This window comes from Protopterus annectens, chromosome 4.part1, assembly GCF_019279795.1.
Source record: "Protopterus annectens isolate FY-2018-M chromosome 4.part1, PAN1.0, whole genome shotgun sequence".
Classification (NCBI taxonomy): domain Eukaryota; kingdom Metazoa; phylum Chordata; order Ceratodontiformes; family Protopteridae; genus Protopterus; species Protopterus annectens.
Window position 1 is genome coordinate 628030573 of NC_056734.1, and position 20893 is coordinate 628051465.

At 42.4% G+C, this 20893-nt stretch overlaps 1 protein-coding gene across 1 annotated transcript in view; it reads right to left on the reverse strand.

Annotated features, from left to right (window-relative positions):
• The window catches only part of PIK3CA (phosphatidylinositol-4,5-bisphosphate 3-kinase catalytic subunit alpha), a 1902358-nt gene that overhangs the window by 588438 nt on the left and 1293027 nt on the right, over positions 1-20893 (reverse strand). The window contains exon 20 of the mRNA XM_044070443.1: positions 15805-15846. Within this exon, the coding sequence (XP_043926378.1) occupies positions 15805-15846 (42 nt within the window). The remainder of the gene's footprint in view (positions 1-15804; positions 15847-20893) is intronic.

Genomic DNA, 20893 nt, shown 5'->3' on the forward strand with positions numbered 1-20893 from the left:
GCAGCTGTCCCTGGCATGACATAGTAGATGCTTGGTAGGGGCAGCAAAGTGCCAATCATCCAGGTACAGGAAAACCTGAATACCCTGAAACCTCAGGTGAGTCGCTACTACTGCCATCACTTTGGTAAACACCTGGGGGGGAGGGGGCAGTGGTGAGACCAAAGGGGAGGGCTCTTAGCCGGAAGTGGAGGAAACTCGGAGAGAGTCTGTCCATTTTGATATGGTAGTAAGCGTCTTAGAGGTCGATTGAGCACATCCAGTCATTTGTCTGCAGACAGGGCAGGACAGAAAGGAGAGTGACCATCCGAAATTTTGTCTTGGTAACTACCAGGTTTAGGATGGAAAGAGCCAAGCTGGGTCTTCGGTCCCCCATTTTCTTTGGCACTAAAAGTAACCTGGAATAGAACCCCAATCTGGACTGGTCTGGAGGACCCTCCGGATGAATCTCTTTCTTAGCAGCCTATTTCCAAGGCTGCTGCCTCCCTTTGAGTGGGTGGGACATCTGGGAGGTGTCTAGGAAGAAGTGGAGGCTGGATAAAGGGAATGGAATAGCCTCCGGACATAATCTGCAGCACCCAGTGATCGTTTGTAACAAACTCCCATGCTGCTGGGTGCAGCGAAAGGTGAACCCCAACTGCCTCCAGAAAGGAGCAGTCGGGCAATCCCTTAGGGCTGCTGCCCAGGTCGGTCTGAAAAAGGTTCTCGAGAACCAGTATTTTTCAGCCCCCCTCTGCCTCTGGGCCAGTGCCTATCGTAACTCCCTCTGCCTCTGGGGGACCAGTTTTCCTGAGTGTGCTGGGAAAACATTTGAGACTTCCAGAACCACATCTTCATCCCTCGCTGATTCCTGGAGAAGGATCTTGGGGGGGGAGGGTGGATCCTGATGGCAGAGTCTTTCCATCTTTCTCACTCTAGATCAGTGTCTCCTTCACCGACTTCTCAAAAAGGAAAGTCATATGGGACGTTGGTAAAAGACGCCTTGAAGGGGTTAGAAGACTGACACAGCCAGAGCCAGGAATGATGCCCAATGGTAATACCTGTACTGGCCACCCTAGCGGCTCCCTCCGTAGCATGGGAGAGGATGATTGGAGATAGCCTTCAGAGTGGCCATGAGGGTGGAGAACGTTTTCTTGTCCACAGCCGATGTGGACTCCAGGGTCAATTCAGTGATGACCTTGACCAGTTCATGCTGCAATCAGGTCAGGTGTGCCATGCAGTTCAGCACTCTAACAGCAAAGGTAGATGAAGCATACACCCGCTTCCAAAAATGGTCCAGCGTATGAGACTCGCAGTCATGTGGTTTAACTGTAGCGCTCTCCTGGGTGAGCTCTTTCTTGGTAGCTGCTGCCATGACCATAGCATCCACTGGGCACCCTTTAAACCAATGTATTCTGCCCGATGGTGGGCTAAGGATTTTGTTGGGTTTTGGGATGGGCTCCACCATGTCCGGTTGCTTCCACGCCCGAGATGTTATAAGATCCACCAAGGGATCTGTGGGAGGGGATACCCAGGAAGTAGATGGGCCAGTGCCAAATGCCTTGAGAAACACTGCTTTTTCCAGGGTCGGCTTCTGGGCAGATCACCCCCCCTTCTAGCTAAGGATTTCCACAATGTTTCCTAATGAGGCATCCTCGGGGGAGGGGGGAGCCTTCCCCTTCCTCCAAATCAGTGTCTTAAGTGAGGGACTCCGATGGGGAGTGCAAGTGCCTCCTCCTTGCACATTCGTTTGCGTGGAGCCTCTTCAGTGGGACACTCTGGAGAGTATCTGCAAACTTCCTGTTGCTTCCTAAGTGGAGCCTCCCGGAGCAAAACTGGCGCAGGCTGTCCCTGAGAGGACAAGATGGTTGGGATTGTAGCCAATTCGGGGGGGGGGATCAGAGCTGAGTCTAAGGAGGAGATGGTCAAAGGTCTTGAAGGAATAGAGAGGACCCTCTCCACCACATCAAATGCAGAGGGGGAATGAACCTCCTTAGCCAATCCCAACTGAGCTGTACCCCTCTGATTCGAAAGAGGAGTCAGTGCCGAGGACCTAGGAGCCAGGATGCTGAGGGAGACGCTGCACTCCGACCAGCTCAGAGCCGATAGAACCCCCTTGGATCTGACCCAGAGACGACTAGGGCTTAGAGAGCTCGGATTTGACATGGTTGCATCAGACCCACTGAAGGTAACTGCTGGCGCTGAGGAAAGGGGAACTGCCATCGTCACCGACCCCTCAACTGTGAGGGACCTCGGATCCAAAGACTCCAAAACCGCCAGTCAGATCAGAGAAGGAGCTATAGGAGAGTAAAAAGGTTGCAAGGTACCCCCTCCGGAGGGAGAGGGTGCTGACAAGACCCCAATCTGGACTTGAGTGCGGATAAACTTCTGCGTCATCCTGTCCATCTCTGCTTCACTAAGGCTCCAGGTGGAGTGGGATGAAGACGCCACAGAAGCAGGCCTAGAAACACACTGGAGGGTGACAGGCGGCCTAACCCTAATGACCTCCAGCTCTGGGGAGTACCTTGGGGAGCGGGAACTAAGCCTGGAAATGGAAACTAATTCTGGAGGAGGACAAGCCAGCGCAGAGCGGTCAGGGGACAGCTTATGGGAGCCTTTCTTAGCCTTTTCCACTTCCGCAGGCCTCTTGGAGGGAGTCTGAGTCCCTGAACCCTGTGAAGGGGAAGACCCTGCAGTAGTACAGCTAGAAAAGGCTGGAATGGCCATTCCCAACACGGGCAAAAGGCCCTTGACAATAAGTTTGCTCCTCCTGTCCTGAAGTGCTCTGGAGTTAATCTCAGTGTGGAAAGGACAGGAGGTCTCAAGATGTGCAGCTCCCAAGCACGCCATGCACAGTGTGGCCATCAGCTGGAGAGATCTTATGTCCACACTCTGACCAATGCTTGAAACCCGGTTTGGGAGTTTCAGACATACTATCCCAAAGAAGGTACATACACACACAGACACACAGACACACAGACACACAGACACACAGACACACAGACACACAGACACACACAGGAAATAAAGTTTTTTTTTTCTTTTTAAAACCGACTGTCGTGGAGAGGAGAGGTAAAGAAAAGGAAAAGGTAAGATAAAAGAAGAAGAATCACTTACAAAACCTTCAGAAAATACGACCACAAAAACACTTCACTGCTAGCAGCACGGATCACGCTGCTTGCTACATCAGTGGCAAATGAGATCTGAAGGGAGGAAGGAGACATGGGGCATTATGAGTAAAGGGGAGGAGCTGAGAGTTACACAGTTAAAGCTCATATACATAACACAAGCAAAAAGCTAGAATTCAAAGTGGAAAAGGATGATGATGATGAAGCAGGGATCAACTTTGTGAAATAAAGACACAGTGGGATTTTGGATGCAGATCCTTAAGGAGAGTGACAGCCATACAGAATATTATATTCATAAAGTAGCAAACTATTCTAAAAATTAAGCCAACACAAGAATGAAGAAGAGAGATTTTGTCGATAGGGATGACTGCAACTAGGGGTGCAGGGAACAGGCAAGAGAAGGCTGGAATTTGATGGGAAAAAAAAACGGCTAAGGAACTAAGGTACTGTGAGCCAATAACTAGAGAGGGAAAGGTAATAGAATGGGAAGAGATCAAGAAGGCATTTGGACTTCAGCTCAGAGACCATCTTCCTTATCAGGAGTTGAAATCAGAGTACAGGCAAAAAGAAAGGGATAGGGGAATTCTAAGTTAAACACCTAGCCTGGTAGAGTTTTTAACTGAATCTAGAACAGAAGCTGCCCTTAAAAAAGGATTATTAGTAGGACATAAAATACTGTATGACAACTATTAAGAACATATCAAAGGAGGTTAGAAAAGACTGGGAAGAGAGACTAGATAAGCATTTCACTAGGAAACAGAGGGATGACATATGTATGTCTCCCAAACATGCAACAAAGTCTAGAAGATTTAGGATTTTTGCTTAGTTTTTTTATACCACGAGCAAACTTAAAAAAAAAAGTTTTCTCGGGTAGATGGCAAATGCTGGAGGTGTGATGGAGAAGAAAGAGTTAACTGGGAGCATGAGTTTTCAGAATGTGTAAGTTGGCCGACTAAAAATCCTTACAGAGAACTCTAGTCAGAAATATTTGGTTAACAAACAGGTATAACTAAGAAAATTATTTTTTGAGCTGGGATACAGGACCTGAATTGCCTCAGCTTAGTAAGGGCCTCATTAAGTTTAATTCTAGTGGCTGCCAAAAATAGCAATTACTATAAAATGAAAATCAAGGGTAAATTAACTGTATCTTAAGTACTGAATATTTTAACAGAGATAAAAGAATGGAAGTGGGATACTTAGAAAAAGGTAGGATCAAATTACATAAATGGAAATTGTGGGAACAATACATGCAGAAAAATGTTTTGGAGGAGGAGTGAGGTTTAAGGGAAGGCAGGAATTGATCAATTTACGTAACATTGGACTGATAACTATACAAAAGTATACATGTGACGTATAATGCTTGCAAATGGGAATATGTTAATATGGTGTGTTTTCTTTTATATAAATGTTATGTCTGCCTTCGTCTTACGTGATAATTCAATAAAAGTGTTGATATATATTTGAAATCAAGACCAACTTCAGATTTCCATGTACACAGCAGCTGCCCATAAATATCTGCTACTGTCATCACAATCCCAAATTATTTTTTTTAGAGCTACAAAATTTTTTTTCAAACACATGTAATCAACTTTTGTAAGCTAACCAAGGAGAAGCAGCAAGACCAAACTCTTCACAGGCCTCTTCCAAGGGCTTCCTTTACCCAACGTGAGCTGCAGTAAGTCACTCTCACTATGCAGCAATTAAGTATTACAGCTGCCTGTTTTTTAAACCCTCAAAAATAATAATAAATGAAAGCCACAACTCCAGTTTAGGTTCCTCCAGGAGTACTTTAGCGACTCATGCTAGCACAGTGCATACAACCTCTTTCTCTGATTAGAGGATAACCCTTTAACTTCACCAAGACCTGTTTTATAAGGCTATTCAACCATCTTAATGCCCCCCAAAACAAAACTTTTTTTAGTCTTTCGGCTTCTATAAGCTCCAGCACATTCTGCTTCCAGGGTGCATCACAGCCAAGTTTTAACCACAAAACACATACTTTGAATATTAGAAGATATGGTACAAGGTTCTGGAACCTGGATACCTTTTCATTTTTATTCTTTGCTAAAAACTCTATTCCACATACAGTACTAGAGACTACCAAAATTTATGTAATGTGCGACTCCACCCATCAATTATATCATTCATGGCTGCATCAATGTGTTTGAGTGTGTGGGTATATACATCTATCTATAGATACAAAGACACATATATCTAAATCTATCAACATACATACACACACATACATGTGTGTGTGTGTGTATATATATATATATATATATATATATATATATATATACACACACACACACATATATATATACACACACACAACCCCACCACTACATTTAGAAAAAAATTCTTTGCCTTATCTAATGTGGATAAAAGTCAAAACCAAGTCTCTTTATACTGAGTTTCAACCACTGAGTTGGAAAGAAACCAATGCCATACTTCAAAGCAATGACGTAGCCTAGACACATTATCTCCAGATTTCAACATATTTAGCTAAAAATTAGACAAAGCCTCAGATTTCTGTGGAAAGTTCAATATAACTTAAAGGCTCTGTTTCAGTGTTCTAGGGAAAAGAATACAAAGATTACCTGTAAAAACATTCAGTGTTGCAGTTTTAGCTCCAGTTATCTTCCTATACCTAGGGAGAAATCCTCACTAGAGTCAGTGGCTCCACAGTCAACACAACTACAAAACTCCTGCAGCAGGAGGAATACCATTTACAGCCACTGCACTATAAATATAGTCACTACAAAACACACAAACCTTCAAGTGCCATGACATATGCCCCATTAACCAAGAGGCTAAATCTCTCAACCACCTAGCTGGGAAAAAAGGTAATTCCACAAAGACTACCAAAGTTTTTTTTTCTGCAGTTATACTTAGAACAAGTGGGAGGATCCTGAACTTCCAACAGTCCATCGGAACAGGCTACTACACACTCTACACATAACTGCAGGGTTTCTTCCTACAGATAAATACAGATTTGATAAACATGGACCAACTCCTTTACGACTTCTTTAACATCCAACCTACAACTGTTTTAAACTGAAATGGGATGGTAGCCCACTAAACCACTACAAATTGTACCACATACTAACAGTACAAAAACCAAAGCTGCCTATTAGGATGCGGAGATGCAGTCCTAGAGATTAGAGATGAAAACTATACATTCTTTGTAACATTACTACAACCTAAAATGGAAAGCATCTATAATATTCCACCTACAGAGCATCTGATCCCACCTTGATAGACTTTACTGATCTTCTGCTTCACTCAACGTTCTCGGTGCTAAAGGAAGCTTCCTGAGCTTCCCTTTGAAAATTTTACAAGGAGTGGATTTTCACCATAGATAGAAACAACTCCAAGGTCTCCCAATTCAGCCTGAGAATGGAACATTCTTCAAAAAATATAACATTTTCTTTAACAGATTTACATATGTTGGCATCATGGTTGGGTGGGAGGTTGGCACAGTGGTTAAGGTTTTTACCTTACAGACAACAATCCACAGGGTTTGATTCTCATATGGGGTAACTGGGTAGACTTAAAATGGCCCACAAGGGCAGTTAGCCTAGTACTAATCTACGAATTTATGAAGCTGCAATGATCGTATTAATCTTAGAATGTATTAATAACAACACTCAGGAATGTACTTTCTCCATGCCATGTGATGCCACTAAAATTTTATTCCACATTTTTACCTTGTAATTTAGCCACTGTGACTACTGGCAATTTCAAACACTGTACGGTGGGGGTGAGGTGTGGGGGGGGGGGGCTAAAATATCTCAGTTATCTCTGTCTTGGTCATTCAGCTATTATCTGAACATTTGGACTGAGAAGTTCCTGGACGTGCAACTGTAGAGAACAAAAATACACTTAAAATATGGTTCATTCTGAGCATCATGGGTTTCTACTGAGGATAAGATATTGTAATCAATGCAAAAGCCAGAAATTAGCATGCTGACAAACACACGGCCTGAGGCAAACTCCTTAATCATAGCAATGCAGAACATCTGGGGAAAATCACAATCAGTTTTCTGGGGGAGGGTTCAGCAAGCACCCTGCATCCCCCGTTAGTGGGACTTCTCCAATAATGGAGAGAAAAGAAAGCACTCATTAAGGGTGAAACAGGACTCGCACATCTGTGATCATGCAGTATGGCTAAGACAAAGGAGAAACATTCTGTGAGCTGTGTCTGAGAAGAAATCAACCTTGGATGCTAGGTTTAAAGGGGATCTACACTAGAGTAGGAAAGTACATCTCCCTAAAATATCAAAGATCCTCTCATATTTTGCATCTTACTTCTTTAACTGCCCAACCCAGACCCAGATCAGCATTTCAGGCATAGTCAAATGTTTCCCAAAAAACACAAAATGGGAAAACAGGGGACAAATGACTCTCCCAAAATATGTCCCAAACCTCGGTTATCTTATCTGAAAAACTAGAAACTTAAAAGAATGAAAAGTCTCTCCAAGCCCCGAATCCTCCTAAACTATTGCTAATCACTTAAAAATGGAAAAAAAATACTTTTAAGAGACATGATCTGTCAAGACAAAGAAAGCCCTCAGAGGCACACTGTTCCTTTGCCATAAATATCAGTTTTCTCCAAGTACTATTGTCACTGGAAAAGCAAAAGACCCAATATCAACAATTCCCATTTTAGAAAAAAGCCACCTTTATGGCCTGAGTCTACTAGGTTGTGCCCTTAAAATGAGAGTACCTCAAAAACAGAGGATGAGACAGTTAAGCCACCTGCTCAAAATAAATATCCAAACATACATTTTCAACAACTGACTATTTGCTGTAAGTAGGAAAAGAAGCAGCAGGTGTAAAATTCTACTACCCTAAGTTCCCCCACCTGAAATTTACATCTAAGAGAAGCCTGAAAATGTCCTTAAAAGTTTAACAGGTGTGCACCTTCGTCTTTTAATCCTAAAATGATTTTCCCACGGATTTACTAAAAACACAAAAAAATACAGACTTCAAAATCTGACCTAGAGAACGTTTTGTGCTCTACATCAAAGAAGTTGGTTTTCTGGAGACAAGAAATAAAATACTCTATCCCAGTATCCTTCTAATACTGCATCAAGTCAGGATCCTTATTCAAGTCGCATATACAGCTGATGCACCAAAACAGAATTCTAAGACTGATTGCCATGCTTGTATCAGGTGAAACATAAGGCAACTAAATACCTTCTCAATAAATACCAGGTTTAACTCTTGCTTATCATTACCATCACTATCCAACAGCGAGCCAATTGTGCCTGGGAATAGGAAATAAAACAAAGTTATGTACTTAGCATAACAGGCTAGTATGAAGAAGGCCCATGTTTTGTACACTCCAGGACTAATGACGCAGGTAACGTAGACAGCTTGGCAGATAAAACTTTCATAGATTGCCTGCAACCTGTCTTCCCATCATGAATCATTCATTTTACATTCCTTGGTTATCAAAGCAATGATGTGAGGGAAGAAGATAAAACAGGCAAAGAAAAGGAGCACAGACTCCAAATAAGACATACCACAGATGTCTGTTGGAGGGAGAGGGAATTTTGTTATAAATACACAAATTTTGTATCTCATAAGAAAATGCACAATATTTTTGGTGACCTCTACAACAAAGTCTCTAGCTTATCCTCCTGGATTGCCACAGTCACAGGAACACATCACAGATGACTTCACCCTGAAGGAACACGTGAATCTGGAAATATAATGGACAGCAAAAAGTGTTTTCACAAAGATGTTCGGAGAAGACCAGGTTGGAGCACTGCAAATGTTATTACTGACCTTACAGGGAAAGGCAATAGACATAACCATACCTCTAGCTGAATGAGTTTGTGCAATACAGGCAAAAGCCTTTTACTCTTTCTGAAACAGAATTCTGTAACCCCTTCTGTTATAAGTTTACTTACACTACTGTACTATGTTCAGCATACTGATCAGTGCTGCAGTATCTTATGCTATAAGGGTAGATTACCATAGCTTAAAATAACTGGAAAGTGGAAAAAGGGTCCAGGAGCGCCTGCAGAATGATCCTGGCACAGCCTAACACTTGGTGAAGAAAACATTAAAAAATAATAAATAAAAATAAAAATGTGATTAAATTTATTGAATGCTTTGAAAAAAAAGTAGGATTAAATGTTTAATCACATTTTTACTTTTATTTTTTATTTTTAATAAGCATTTGTATTGTTGGCTTTAGATTAGGAAAACCAATGTTAGGATTTGGTCCTATCACTTTAAATTGTTAATTCATGGGTCATGGAATGTAATTATGGGTGGGGTAGGATGTATAAAAATTGGCTGGGTATGTAAGTTCAGTTTGTTCTGATGAAGTCTCACATTTTATGGGAAGACGGCACTTAACTTGAAGTTTTTATCTGGCAACGGGTTTTTACACTTATTTGTATCTATTTGTACTGTGAATAAATTGGATTCAACTACTGCAACAGTTCCAGTTTGTGGTTATAAGTTTGAACTTTTTGGCATTTTCTGGTTGGTGTTCATCTGGACATAGCAGGATGGAGAATCCGGTTTCCAGCTCGATTAATGAAATAGCAAATTTGCTAGAGCGGATTAATCAGCAGTTAGTAGAGCATACAACACAAATTAAATTGATTATGGATAGACAGCAAGGTACCAACAATATCTTTGGTAGCTTAGGCTACCCTCTTACCCAGCCAACGCAGCCTTTGGAAGGAACTTTATTGGGGCAAGCCATCCCCAAGTGGAGAAGAGGCACATTCAAGGGTCAACCAGAGCAGACCACAAGAGATGAACCATAGAAGGGCTGAAAGCCTGGAAAAATAACAACTTTGACTTTCGTGGGGAGAAGGGTGCAAATATACAAGGTATGCAACAATCTCAGTCTCTAACAGATAGACAAAGTATTTGAAAAAGATCTTTTATCCTTCAAAAACCTGCAGTTAGAAAATTCTTATTTGGAATGGAACATTGAATTAAAGCAGGTGCCCTGTGGTTTACGGATATGGAAGTATCCTAATGGTGCTGAAAACAAAAGTGAATTTGTCAATGATTTGCATATTTTGTTTGACCAAATGGGTGTAGAGCTTATAAAAATAATCGTCAAACATAATAGATTGGCAATGGAAGTGTTTATGAAGGAGCTTGAAGAGAAAAATAATTTTATTAAAAGCAACTTGATGATTGAGAATTATCATACCAACTATGACAACATATTTAAAATTGTTGATAACATTTGTAATAAAATATTTCTTAGGAAAGTTAATAAAATAGAGAGATGTAAATGAGTATTCCAAAAACAAAGTGTAGCCGCTGTCCCCGGGTAGCAGAGGTAACCATGACAATGGAAGTGGTGAGGAACCAATGGAAGGAGCGGAAGTGAAGTCCAATCAGATGGTATTTCAGGGCCAGTGTGGTTACGTGCATGAATACCCTTTGGAAAATGGTGTATAATGGTCGGAGAGACTATGGGGGAAAGGAGCAACAGCTTCAACAAGTGAGAAACAACCAGAGACACTATATGGCACAGGGGGGCAAGACCAAAAAACGGCAATTACCGCAATCAACAGCGGAGGAATTAATGGACTTGATAAATGATTTTCGCCAACAAGTAAGTCAGGAGAAATGCATTGAAAGTGAATCATTATGTGATACTTTTGAACTAGAGGGTGGGGGTGTACAAGAACTTTGTGAAGGATGTGATATATTACAGGCATCAATGCAAAAGCAAACGGACTTTGTAATGGACTTTTTGGTTGATTGCAATAAACAAAAAAAATCTTGTTAAATGTTTTGAGAATGAAATAAAGGGTGAAATGCTTAAAAGGGGAAGTACAAGTTGGCAAGGGTTGTATAACATCTCAAATTCAAATGGAACTTGTAAATGATGACTTTTCCAGGGTACTGAGTAGCAGTTTTCATAGGAACGCTAATGTAACAACTGATGAGGGAAGACAGTCAAGACATGCGAAAAATGGGTGTTGTCAAAAACACTGTTTTAAATGAAGTAAATACTACTGAAATAGAAGGTGGTTACGATAACAGTGAAAACCTGCATGTGGTGACTTTATATTTGAATTATGATGTACTTAATGATGAAAATGATGAAATAAGTATTTTGGTAGAGCAAATAAAAACTTATATTATCTTGGAAGAAATGGATAGAGAGAATATCTAAGAGGTTTGATGAACCATTTATAATTACAAATTCAGCAGCAGATTTTAAAGTTTATAACTATTCAAGTAAAAGTATAGAATGTAAGCATGCAAATTTATTGGCAAAAGAGCTCACGTTTGTTCCAGGTAGGAGGGGTAATGTAGCTGATGCAATAATTGATCTAAAAATGTTTACTCATAAATTAAATCTGCATGTTTTGTTTAATGATACAAATAGGGGGTTAAATTTTAATGAAACTAAATTAAAAAAGCCAAGTACTTTCAAAGTGCCCATTAATAACGTGACAGGAATGTATGAGAAAAAATGTGAGGGGGACATTAGAAGGGCATATAGAAGGGAACCCCAACCAGTTAATATGAATATGAGTCAAGATGAGCAAACTGTGTTGAATGACCTAATTAATGATAAGGGCATACGTATAATGAAGCCCGATAAAGGAAATGGTATAGTAATTACGGATAGGGGGGACTATTCTAATGGAATTAATATATTGCTAATGGATGGATCATATGTAGAAAGTTCTATTAATGAAATACACATCACAAATAAAGTGGATTTATTGTTTGATGACATGTTGCATCAGGGGCAAATAAATGAGCTGGAATATCAATACATGAAGAATGGTTACCCATTGGTATCCAATATTTTTGGAATACCTAAGATACAGAAGGGTTTGAGAGAAGTGAAATTTAGGCCCATAGTGGATGGAAAGCGATCAAAAACATGTTTCATCAGTAAATATTTGGATGTTCAGATGCAGAAAGTGTTGAAGGTATTTTCTTATATATGTAAGGATTCATGGCAATTTTTAGAAAACCTAAACAAAATCCAAATAGGGGAAGAAGTGATATTAGTCACTACTGAAGTATGTAATTTGTTCTCTGTGATACCACATGAGCAAGGTTTTAACTGGTTAGAGGTTCAACTACAGTAAAACTGGAATCTATGAGCAAGATCAAATAAACAAATATATTATCTTAATGGAAGTAGTTTTAAAAAATAAAACTGAGACAAGGGCGTGTGTCAGGAAACGACCAAGAAAAAAGTCCAAAATCCAAACACACAAAGTTCGAGAATCAGGGATCCACGAAAAAATAAAAGTCAAGGGTTGTCTCTCACAGTAATTTATTTAAAACGAATGATTTAGCACTTTCATCAACACCACATGTTAACTTCATCAGAATACTTAAACCCTGTAAACAACCCCTTTAGATATCTCTAAAAATTGGTGCCAAAAATAGCAGCCAATGAAAAATTTCAGACCGTTTAAAGAAGCATCAACTGTTTAAAACATTTATGAATACAGTCCATTGACCATTAAAATAAATAAATAATAATTAATAGCAATCATATCAACATGATATCAATATATTTAAAGGGGAAATGACTTTGAGAAGAAATGATACTCTGTCCTTGTGAAAGATAAGATAGAGCTGATTAATGCATAGAGTGTGGAGCTCTGAAATAGGTATAGCTGATGTGATGGTGACCAGAAAGAGGGACTTCCATGATAAGAATTTGATGTCACATTTCGCTGCAGGCTCAAACGGGGGCAGAGTCAAAGAATGAAGGACTAAAGTGAGGTTCCATGGTTCAGTAGGCTGTTTGATTGGAGGCCTGATGTGAGAAACTCCTTTTAAAAAGCTTTTGCATAACCGGTGAGTAATCACGGGAGAATTTCCAAAACCATTATGAAAGTTTGAAATAGCAGCTAAATGAACTCGTATGGTAGAGGCTGCAGCTCCATTTTTGAAAAATTTTGATAAACAGTGATGGACTACACTAACTGGAACCGAATATGGACCTAGTTTTCTCTTCTTAGACCAAATAAAAAATCTCTTCCATTTGTCTAGACAGAGCTTTCTGGTGGATGGTTTGTGTGAAGCCAGAACAATATCACGTACTGATGAGGAAGGATTATCCTGCATGGGGGTTAATGGAAGTGGAGAAACCAAGCTGTCAGCTTGAGACTGGTCAGTTCTGGATGAAGCAACCCTTGGGGGTGAGAGATCAGGTCTGGAGAAGGATCCAGAATCCACGTTCGGCACAATAGGGGAGGCTGGAGGAAGAGAAAAGTACAGTTGTGTACACTTACCATAAATGTAGATGTTCAAGTATATTCACTGTTGCAGTCATTACATTTGGGTTATCTGCTTGCAGGTAGCCCTCAGTCGGCCTGATTAACAAAGTCTTGGGTCCTGCATTGGTTGCTGTCCCTCCTTTCATGACGTCAGGTCGTCAGGGGTATAAAACATGCAGCCGACGCCATTACATCAGTGTTTCTTGCCCCAGATGTCAGGTGCCCCCCTAATGGGAAGCAATTAAATATAAAAGTACAATGATATACCTCCAACAAAAAAGCAAAACACCAAAAGGCTTTTAAGCATAGTAAAGGAAAGTAGAGGTATAAACAAAAGAAGTTAGGGGGCTGGAGGGAGGGTAACCAGGACTGCAACAGTGAATACACAAAAACATCTACATTTATCGAACACCTACATTTATGGTAAGTGTACACAACTGTACTATGTTCTTCATGTTTCACTGTTGCAGTCGTTACATTTGGGTAGATTCCCAAAACTATGGTTGGGAGGAGGAATTTAAACAGCATTAGGACCAGCTATAAGGCCCTGCAAGACTGCAGTGGCAAAGCCAGCTCTCGATTTAGAGAAAATTGGCAAATGATAATGCTTGGTGAAAGTATGTACAGAACTCCAGGTAGCAGCTTCTAGTATGTCCCTGGTAGGGACGCCTCCGAGAAAGGTTGTAGAGGTAGATGCAGCCCTGGTGGAGTGAGGTCTGATCCCCTGGGGGATAGGTTTTTCATGGTGCTTATAGCAGAAATGAATGCAGTGGACTATCCATTTAGAAATGGTTTGCTTTGAAATAGCCTTTCCCTCTGCCCCTGCAGCAAATGCCACCAGCAGTTGTTCACATTTCCTTTGACATTTAGTCCTGTCCAAATAGAATCTAAGTTGTCTAAGGAATACAGTATCCATTCCCCTTTGTTCTGTGGATTGGGAAAGAAGGTTGGCAAATGAATGGACCGATTATGAGCCACACTGGATACCACCTTGGGTATGAAGGATGGATTGGTTCTGAGGGACACCCTGTCTGCATGAAAGATGATGAAAGGCTACACTGCCATAAGGGCCTGTAATTCAGATACCCTTCTAGATGAAGTGATTGCTAAAAGGAAAGCTGTTTTCCAAGAAAGAAATTTTAAGTCTGCAGTAGCAGCTGGCTTGAAAGGAGGTAGAGTGAGTTTCTCCAAAACAAAGTTAAGGTCCCTGGCTGGGGTTGGAGCTCTCCTGGGTGGTCTCAAATTTTTGCCCCCTCTGAGGAACTGCTTGAGCAGTGGATGAGAGAAGAGTTCTGTGTTACAATGAGCTGAAATGGCTGAGGCGTGGATTTTAATGGAGGAAAAAGACAGGCCCTTGTGAAGCATCTCAGTTAAGTATTGTAAAATCTAAGGTAAACTGGGCGCTGCTGTGCTCATCCCTTGAGATTGGTTCCAGGCACAGAATCTTTTCCATTTTTCAGCATATGATTTTCTAGTACTAGGCCTCCTTGCCTCTAAAATGATATCCATCACAGGTTTACTGAGGGATGGTAAAGGAGAGATTAGGTAATTAGCCAGGCTGCAAGGTTCAGTGTTAGACGCGGACGGTGCAGAATCTGGTTCTCCTGCTGGGAAAACAGGGAAGGAGTCTGAGGCAGGTGCAATGGGGGTAACCGTGACACACTGCGCAGGAGGGGGTACCAGTTGGCGTGGCCAGTCTGGAGCAATCAAAATCATCCTTGGTTTGTCCTGTTTAATTTTTAGTAGTACTTTGGAGAGCAGAGGCGGGGGGGGGGGGGGGCATAGACTGATAGGTTTTTCCAGCTGAAGGACAGAGCATCCACTTTCCAGGCTTGTTTGTGGGGAGTCCTTGTGCAAAATTTGCCCAATTGGTAGTTCTGGGGAGAAGCAAATAGGTCTATATCAGGGCTCCCCCATTTGCTTGTCAACATGTTGAAGATCCTTGGTTCCAGTTTCCACTCATGTGGGTCCATGAGGCTTCTGCTTAGTCCGTCTGCCAGTGTACTTAATTTTCCTGGCAGGAATTAAGCTTGTAGGTGCACTTGGTAGCTCAAGGCTGTGCTCCACAATGCCATGGCTAGTCTGCAGAGGGGGTAAGAATGTGTACCCATCTGCTTGTTTATGTACCACATAACAGAGGTGTAGTCCGTCTTTACCATTAGTTGTCCTGGAAGAATGTGGTCCTTGAAGGCTGTCAGAGCATTCTGTACAGCTAACATTTCTTTCTGACTGATATACAGGTGCATTTGACTTGGGTTCCATTTGCCCTGAATGCACTTCCCTTCCAGGTGGGCCCCCCATGCATAGTCTGATTTTAGGGTTTGGGTGGCAGGGAGTGGTGTGAAAGGTAGTCCCTTGTTTTAGTGGCAGGTCTCTGCCCACCAAAGGAACTCTAGGCATAGGCAAGGTATGATAGAATCATTGCTTCTAGATCCTGGGAATGTTGACACCATGGGCTTTTTAGATACAACTGTAGTTTCCTCATATGGAGTCTTGCATATGGAATTAGAAGAATGCAGGAGGCCATGAATCCCAAGGATTGCAGTATTTGTCTTGCAGATAGCAGGGTTTTTGTGGCCACTTGTCTGAAGTAGGTTGTCAAATGAAATTGTTTCTCTGGCGTGAGGTAAGCCATCTGGGAAGTTGTATTCAAGCTTGCTCCCAGGAATATAATTTGTTGACAGGGTACCAGGTGAGATTTATTTTCATTTATGGTGCACCCCAGACATGTTAGAACTCTTTGTACAAAGGCCAGGTGATTCAAAAGTTTGTCCTGTCTTTCTGCCTGAATTAGACAATCGTCCAGGTATGGGTATATTTGAATATTTCTTTGCCTGCAAAACGCAATAACTGGAAATAGGCACTTTGTGAATACCCTGGGCGCAGTAGATAAGCAAAAGGGCAGTGCAGAGAACTGACAGTGTGTGTAGCGTGCTTGGAAGCTAAGGTATCTTCTGCAAGATTCCCTGATTGGGATGTGCAGGTATGCTTCTTTTAAATCTAGTGTTGTCAGCCAGGTGTCTTTGCCTAGCATAGGAAGCAACTGGTGAAGAGTCAGCATCTTGAATTTTGGAATCTCCAAAAAGGTGTTTAGAGTAGTCAGGTCCAGGATAGGATGCCATGAATTGTCTTTTCTGGGTACCAGGAAAAGTCTTGAGTAGAAATCTTGTCCCTTTTCCTCTTCTGATACCAACTGAATAGCCCCCATGCTTAAGAGAGAAAGTACTTGTTTTGGAGCCTCTGCCCACTGATTTGAGAATAGGTCCGGCCACACGTTTAGTGTTGGCAACATGTGGAAGTGAAATCTGTATCCCTGGGACACTATATTTAAAACCCATTTGTCCTGGGTAATGAGCTCCCAAATTCTTTGCATGAAGAGCAATCTTTCCCCCCAAAGGGGCAGTCAGTTAATAAGTGCTTGGAAATTTTAAAAGGAAGTCATTGAGACAGTTTACCATGGGGGAGTCTTACTACTCCCAGATTTGGAAGTGGAGGCCCCCCACTGCTTAGTCCTGTGTGTGCCCTGGGACTTAAACTTGGGGTTTCTGCTGTGCCTGGGTTTGGCTTGAGAAGACCTGGAAGGGGCTGGAAAGGACCAATTTTTAGAGGGCCAGTGCCTACTAAATCTAGGAGGCTGAACTTGTAAAAAAATCTTTAACAGTTTGCATAGATTTAGCATTAACTTCCATCTTTTTAAGAACGTCCTCAGCCTTGTTGCCAAACAGACAGTCCTGATTTAAGGGAGCATCCAACAATTTAGCTTTAACATGATCAGGTAATGATTGCTCCTTAAGCCAAGCATGCCTTCTGAGCACAGACCCAGTAACAGCAGCCCTGCAAGAGGCCTCTAATGAATCAAAACCACACTGCAAAGTATGTTTTCCAACCTGTTCAGCAGAATGCATTAAATCCTGTAATTCTTTATTTACCATGCAATCAGGAATCAACATCATTTTCTGTTTAAGCAATCCAATAACATGTTGCTGATACTTTAACATATGAAACTGGTAGTTTAAAGCCCTAATGGCCAAGGTTGCAAAAGTGTAAACCTTCTTACCCCATCTATCCAGCGCCCTGGATTCTCTATCAGAAGGGGTAGCATTTTTAGCAGTAGAAGCCTTAATGCCCTTGGGACCCTGAGAAATAGTCTCTGGATCCGCAAAAGGATTTTTAAAAAGGAACTTGTGTGACTCAGGGGCCCTGTAGTATCTGTCAGGTTTTCTGGGAGCAGGAGGCAAGGGAATCAGGGGCCAAACTAGATTCCGAAAAAGCATCATCAACAATGTCTAGCACAGGAGGAATAGCTAAAGGCCTATGCTGAGGCAGGATTAAGAAATCATGGAGTCTCTTTTTTGAATCAGAAAAATCCTGGCTTTCCCAGTGGAAATGCTCCCTTAAAGTATGTAAGGAGGTTTCACCAAAAGAAAAATACTCTGGAGGGGAAGCAGAGGGAAAAGAGTTCTCTGCATCAGAATCCTCATAAGTAGATAAGGGCAAATCCAGATCATCAGAAGAATCAGAAAGAACAGAATCCTGGTCAGAAGATTCATAAACAACTTCAGTCCTAGGCCTCTTAGAAGGGGGGGGGGGTTGTGGTTACCCCCGATTAGAGTTATTAGATCTTCGGCCATTCTTATCATTTCTTTTTTAGGCATAGAGGCCTGAGCATGTGGCCTGGGCATTGTTTTTTTAGGCATGGCTCGAGATTTGGCCTAAGTGAAGAGGCAGGAATTGGTTTAATATGCAAGTCTGTAGGCCTGAATACACCCTGAGAAGCCAGTGCCTGCACAGCGGCTCCGGACCCATTGAAGGTAGAGACATCTGTGGGTTCCACACTTGTAAGTATCTTGCGGCATACCGGACTCCGAATGGGTCTCAGTAGAGAACTGCGAATCAGAAGTAGCGGGTATCAGGGCTGCGAAAGTGCCTCACTGAGTGCCAGTGAACTGGCGACTAGCTTAGGAGAAGCGTCGTCGGCAATTTTGGACCTCAGCGACCTGCCTCTGTCTTATCTTTGCATTTTTTCGGAATCCCAGTAGTCGGATGGCTAACCAACGACATTTATGGATAATTAAACCGAGAAACAAAATATTTAGAGGTGAAAATATACCGATGACTGATAGTGCGCTGATTAAATAAAGCACAAAACCGACAACAAGGTACGTCATGGTCAGGGCTTAGGCAAGGAATACATTACGAATGAAAATCTTTATGAGGTATTTGCTTTCCACAAGTAATGCAATTATTAACTTTTACTGACATCGGTAAGGAGCAAGAAAAGTTTCCCCAATGGGGTACTTAGCTTTAGTTGAAGACTTTGGTTCTGAAACTTGAAAATGAAAATTTCACGAGTCGGCCGACCGGCACTTGCGAATTGCTTCTGCTTCGGGCACCGTACTGCAAGAAAGACTGATGTAATGGCGTCGGCTGCATGTTTTATACCCCTGATGACCTGACATCATGGAAGAAGAGACAGCAACCGACGCAGGACCCAAGACTTTGTTAATCAGGCCAACTGAGGGTTACCTGCAAGCAGATACCAGAAATGTAATGACTGCAACAGTGAAACACGAAGAACATCCATACTTGTTGAGGCCAATAAGGGGCTATGAGGATCACTTTGCTTTTCAACTAAAGTGCTTTCTTCAAAAATAGGGGAATCAGAGGTATGAGGGATAGAGGTACAGAAGTCCTGTGTGCCAATCGTGGATCAGAGAGTTCCTGGGGGACTCCCCAAACGGGGGAATTAGGTCGAAGTAGCTGCTGCATTTGTGGTTTGACACAGAGGCAAACAGGTCACAGCAAAGCTGGCACCAGCGGCTAAAAATTTTTGCCGCTGCGCTAGGGTTGAGGGACCACTCATGAGGCAGAAGAATACATCTGCTCAGCTTGCCTGCAATCACAGTGGAATCCTGCAGGATATGCATTGCTATCAGAAAGCGGTTAGAAGCTATCGCCCACTGCCAAATTCTCATGGCCTCTCAACATAGGGGGTAAGATTTGGTTCCTCCTTGTTTATTGATATACCAGACTACCAACATGTTGTCTGGCTGAATTGTGATCGTCCCAGAAGGAAAACCAGATTGGAATGCTTACAATGCTAAAAGCACTGCCCTCAGTTCTAGAACACTATTACGCAAGTTGGCCTCTATTGTGGACCATGTGCCTTGGACTGTCATACCCTGAAACCTGCCCCCCCCCCCAATCAGGGAAGCATCCATGGTCACAGTGGCCTTGGGTTGATAGGGGTAGAAAGGGAGGTTCCAAAGTTCAGTCTCTGGCCTCATCCACCAAAGCAGGTCCTGTTTGCAATGAATGGTTATTAGTACCTGACAACAGAGGGGGTGATGATTTGGGAACCACTGAGGTAACAGAAGCCATTGAAGTATTCTCATGTGAAGTTTTGCGAGAGGCACTACTGGTACAGCAGCCACCATGGATCCTAGGAACTGAAGGACTTCCCATGCTGAGGCTTTGTTTTGGCAGAGTATCAACCTGGAGCTGAAGTCTCAGCCTTTGTAATCTGTGATGCGGGAGAGATACTAAACATGAGCGGATGTCGAAAACTGCTCCTATGAACTCTATAGACTGGGTCGGAGTGAGATTGGATTTCTCCCAATTTATTGTTATTCCCAATAGTCTCACCAGGCAAGAGTGTACTTCAAGGCTGTTACCCAGTTGATGCTTGGTGGGGGCAGTAAAGAGCCAATCATCCAAATATGGAAAACATGGAATCCTTGCAGCCTCAACTGAGCTGTGACTACTGCCATGCACTTGGTAAACACACCGGGGGCTGTAGAGAGTCCGAACGGCACAGCGCAAAATTGGTAGTGATCGGCTCCTAGCCAGAAGGGAAGTAGTCTCCGGGAGTGTTTGCCCATTTTGATGTAGTAATACGCATCCTGGAGATCCATGGAGCACATCCAATCGCTGTTTCCCAGGAATGGGAGAATGGACTAAACTGTGACCATCTAGAATTTTGTTTGATTGACAGATTCGTTTAAACTGCTGAGATCCAAAATTAGTCTCCAGTCCCCTGTCTTTTTTGGCACCAAAAAGAACCTTGAGTAGAATCTGGATCCGCACTGGTCTGGTGGGACTGCTTGGATGCCTCTTTCTTGACACAGCTTTCTTATTTCTACAGCTGCTTCTTCCCTTTGACTGGGTGGAATGTCGGGAAGTCGTGTAGGAGGTTTTGGGTAAACATTGAGGGGAATAGTGTAGGCTCTGGTTATAATCTTCTGCACCAAAACAATCGGAAGTTATAGCCTGCCAGGCAGCATGGTGCATAGAAACGACCCCCGACTGCTTTCAGAGGAAAACATTCAGGCTCCTCTTCAGGAGCGCTGACAGGACTGTCCAGAGAAAGAATCTCTGGGTCTCTTGTTATGTGGGCCCACTCTGCCTCTGTACGGGCATCTTCCGGAAGAGTTACCCCTCTCTGCCCCTGGGGGTATACTCGCCACGTGTGTCACAAAAAGGACCCTGAAACTTTTTGTGCCACAACTTTCCACTCTTCTGGTTCCTGGAAAAGGAGGG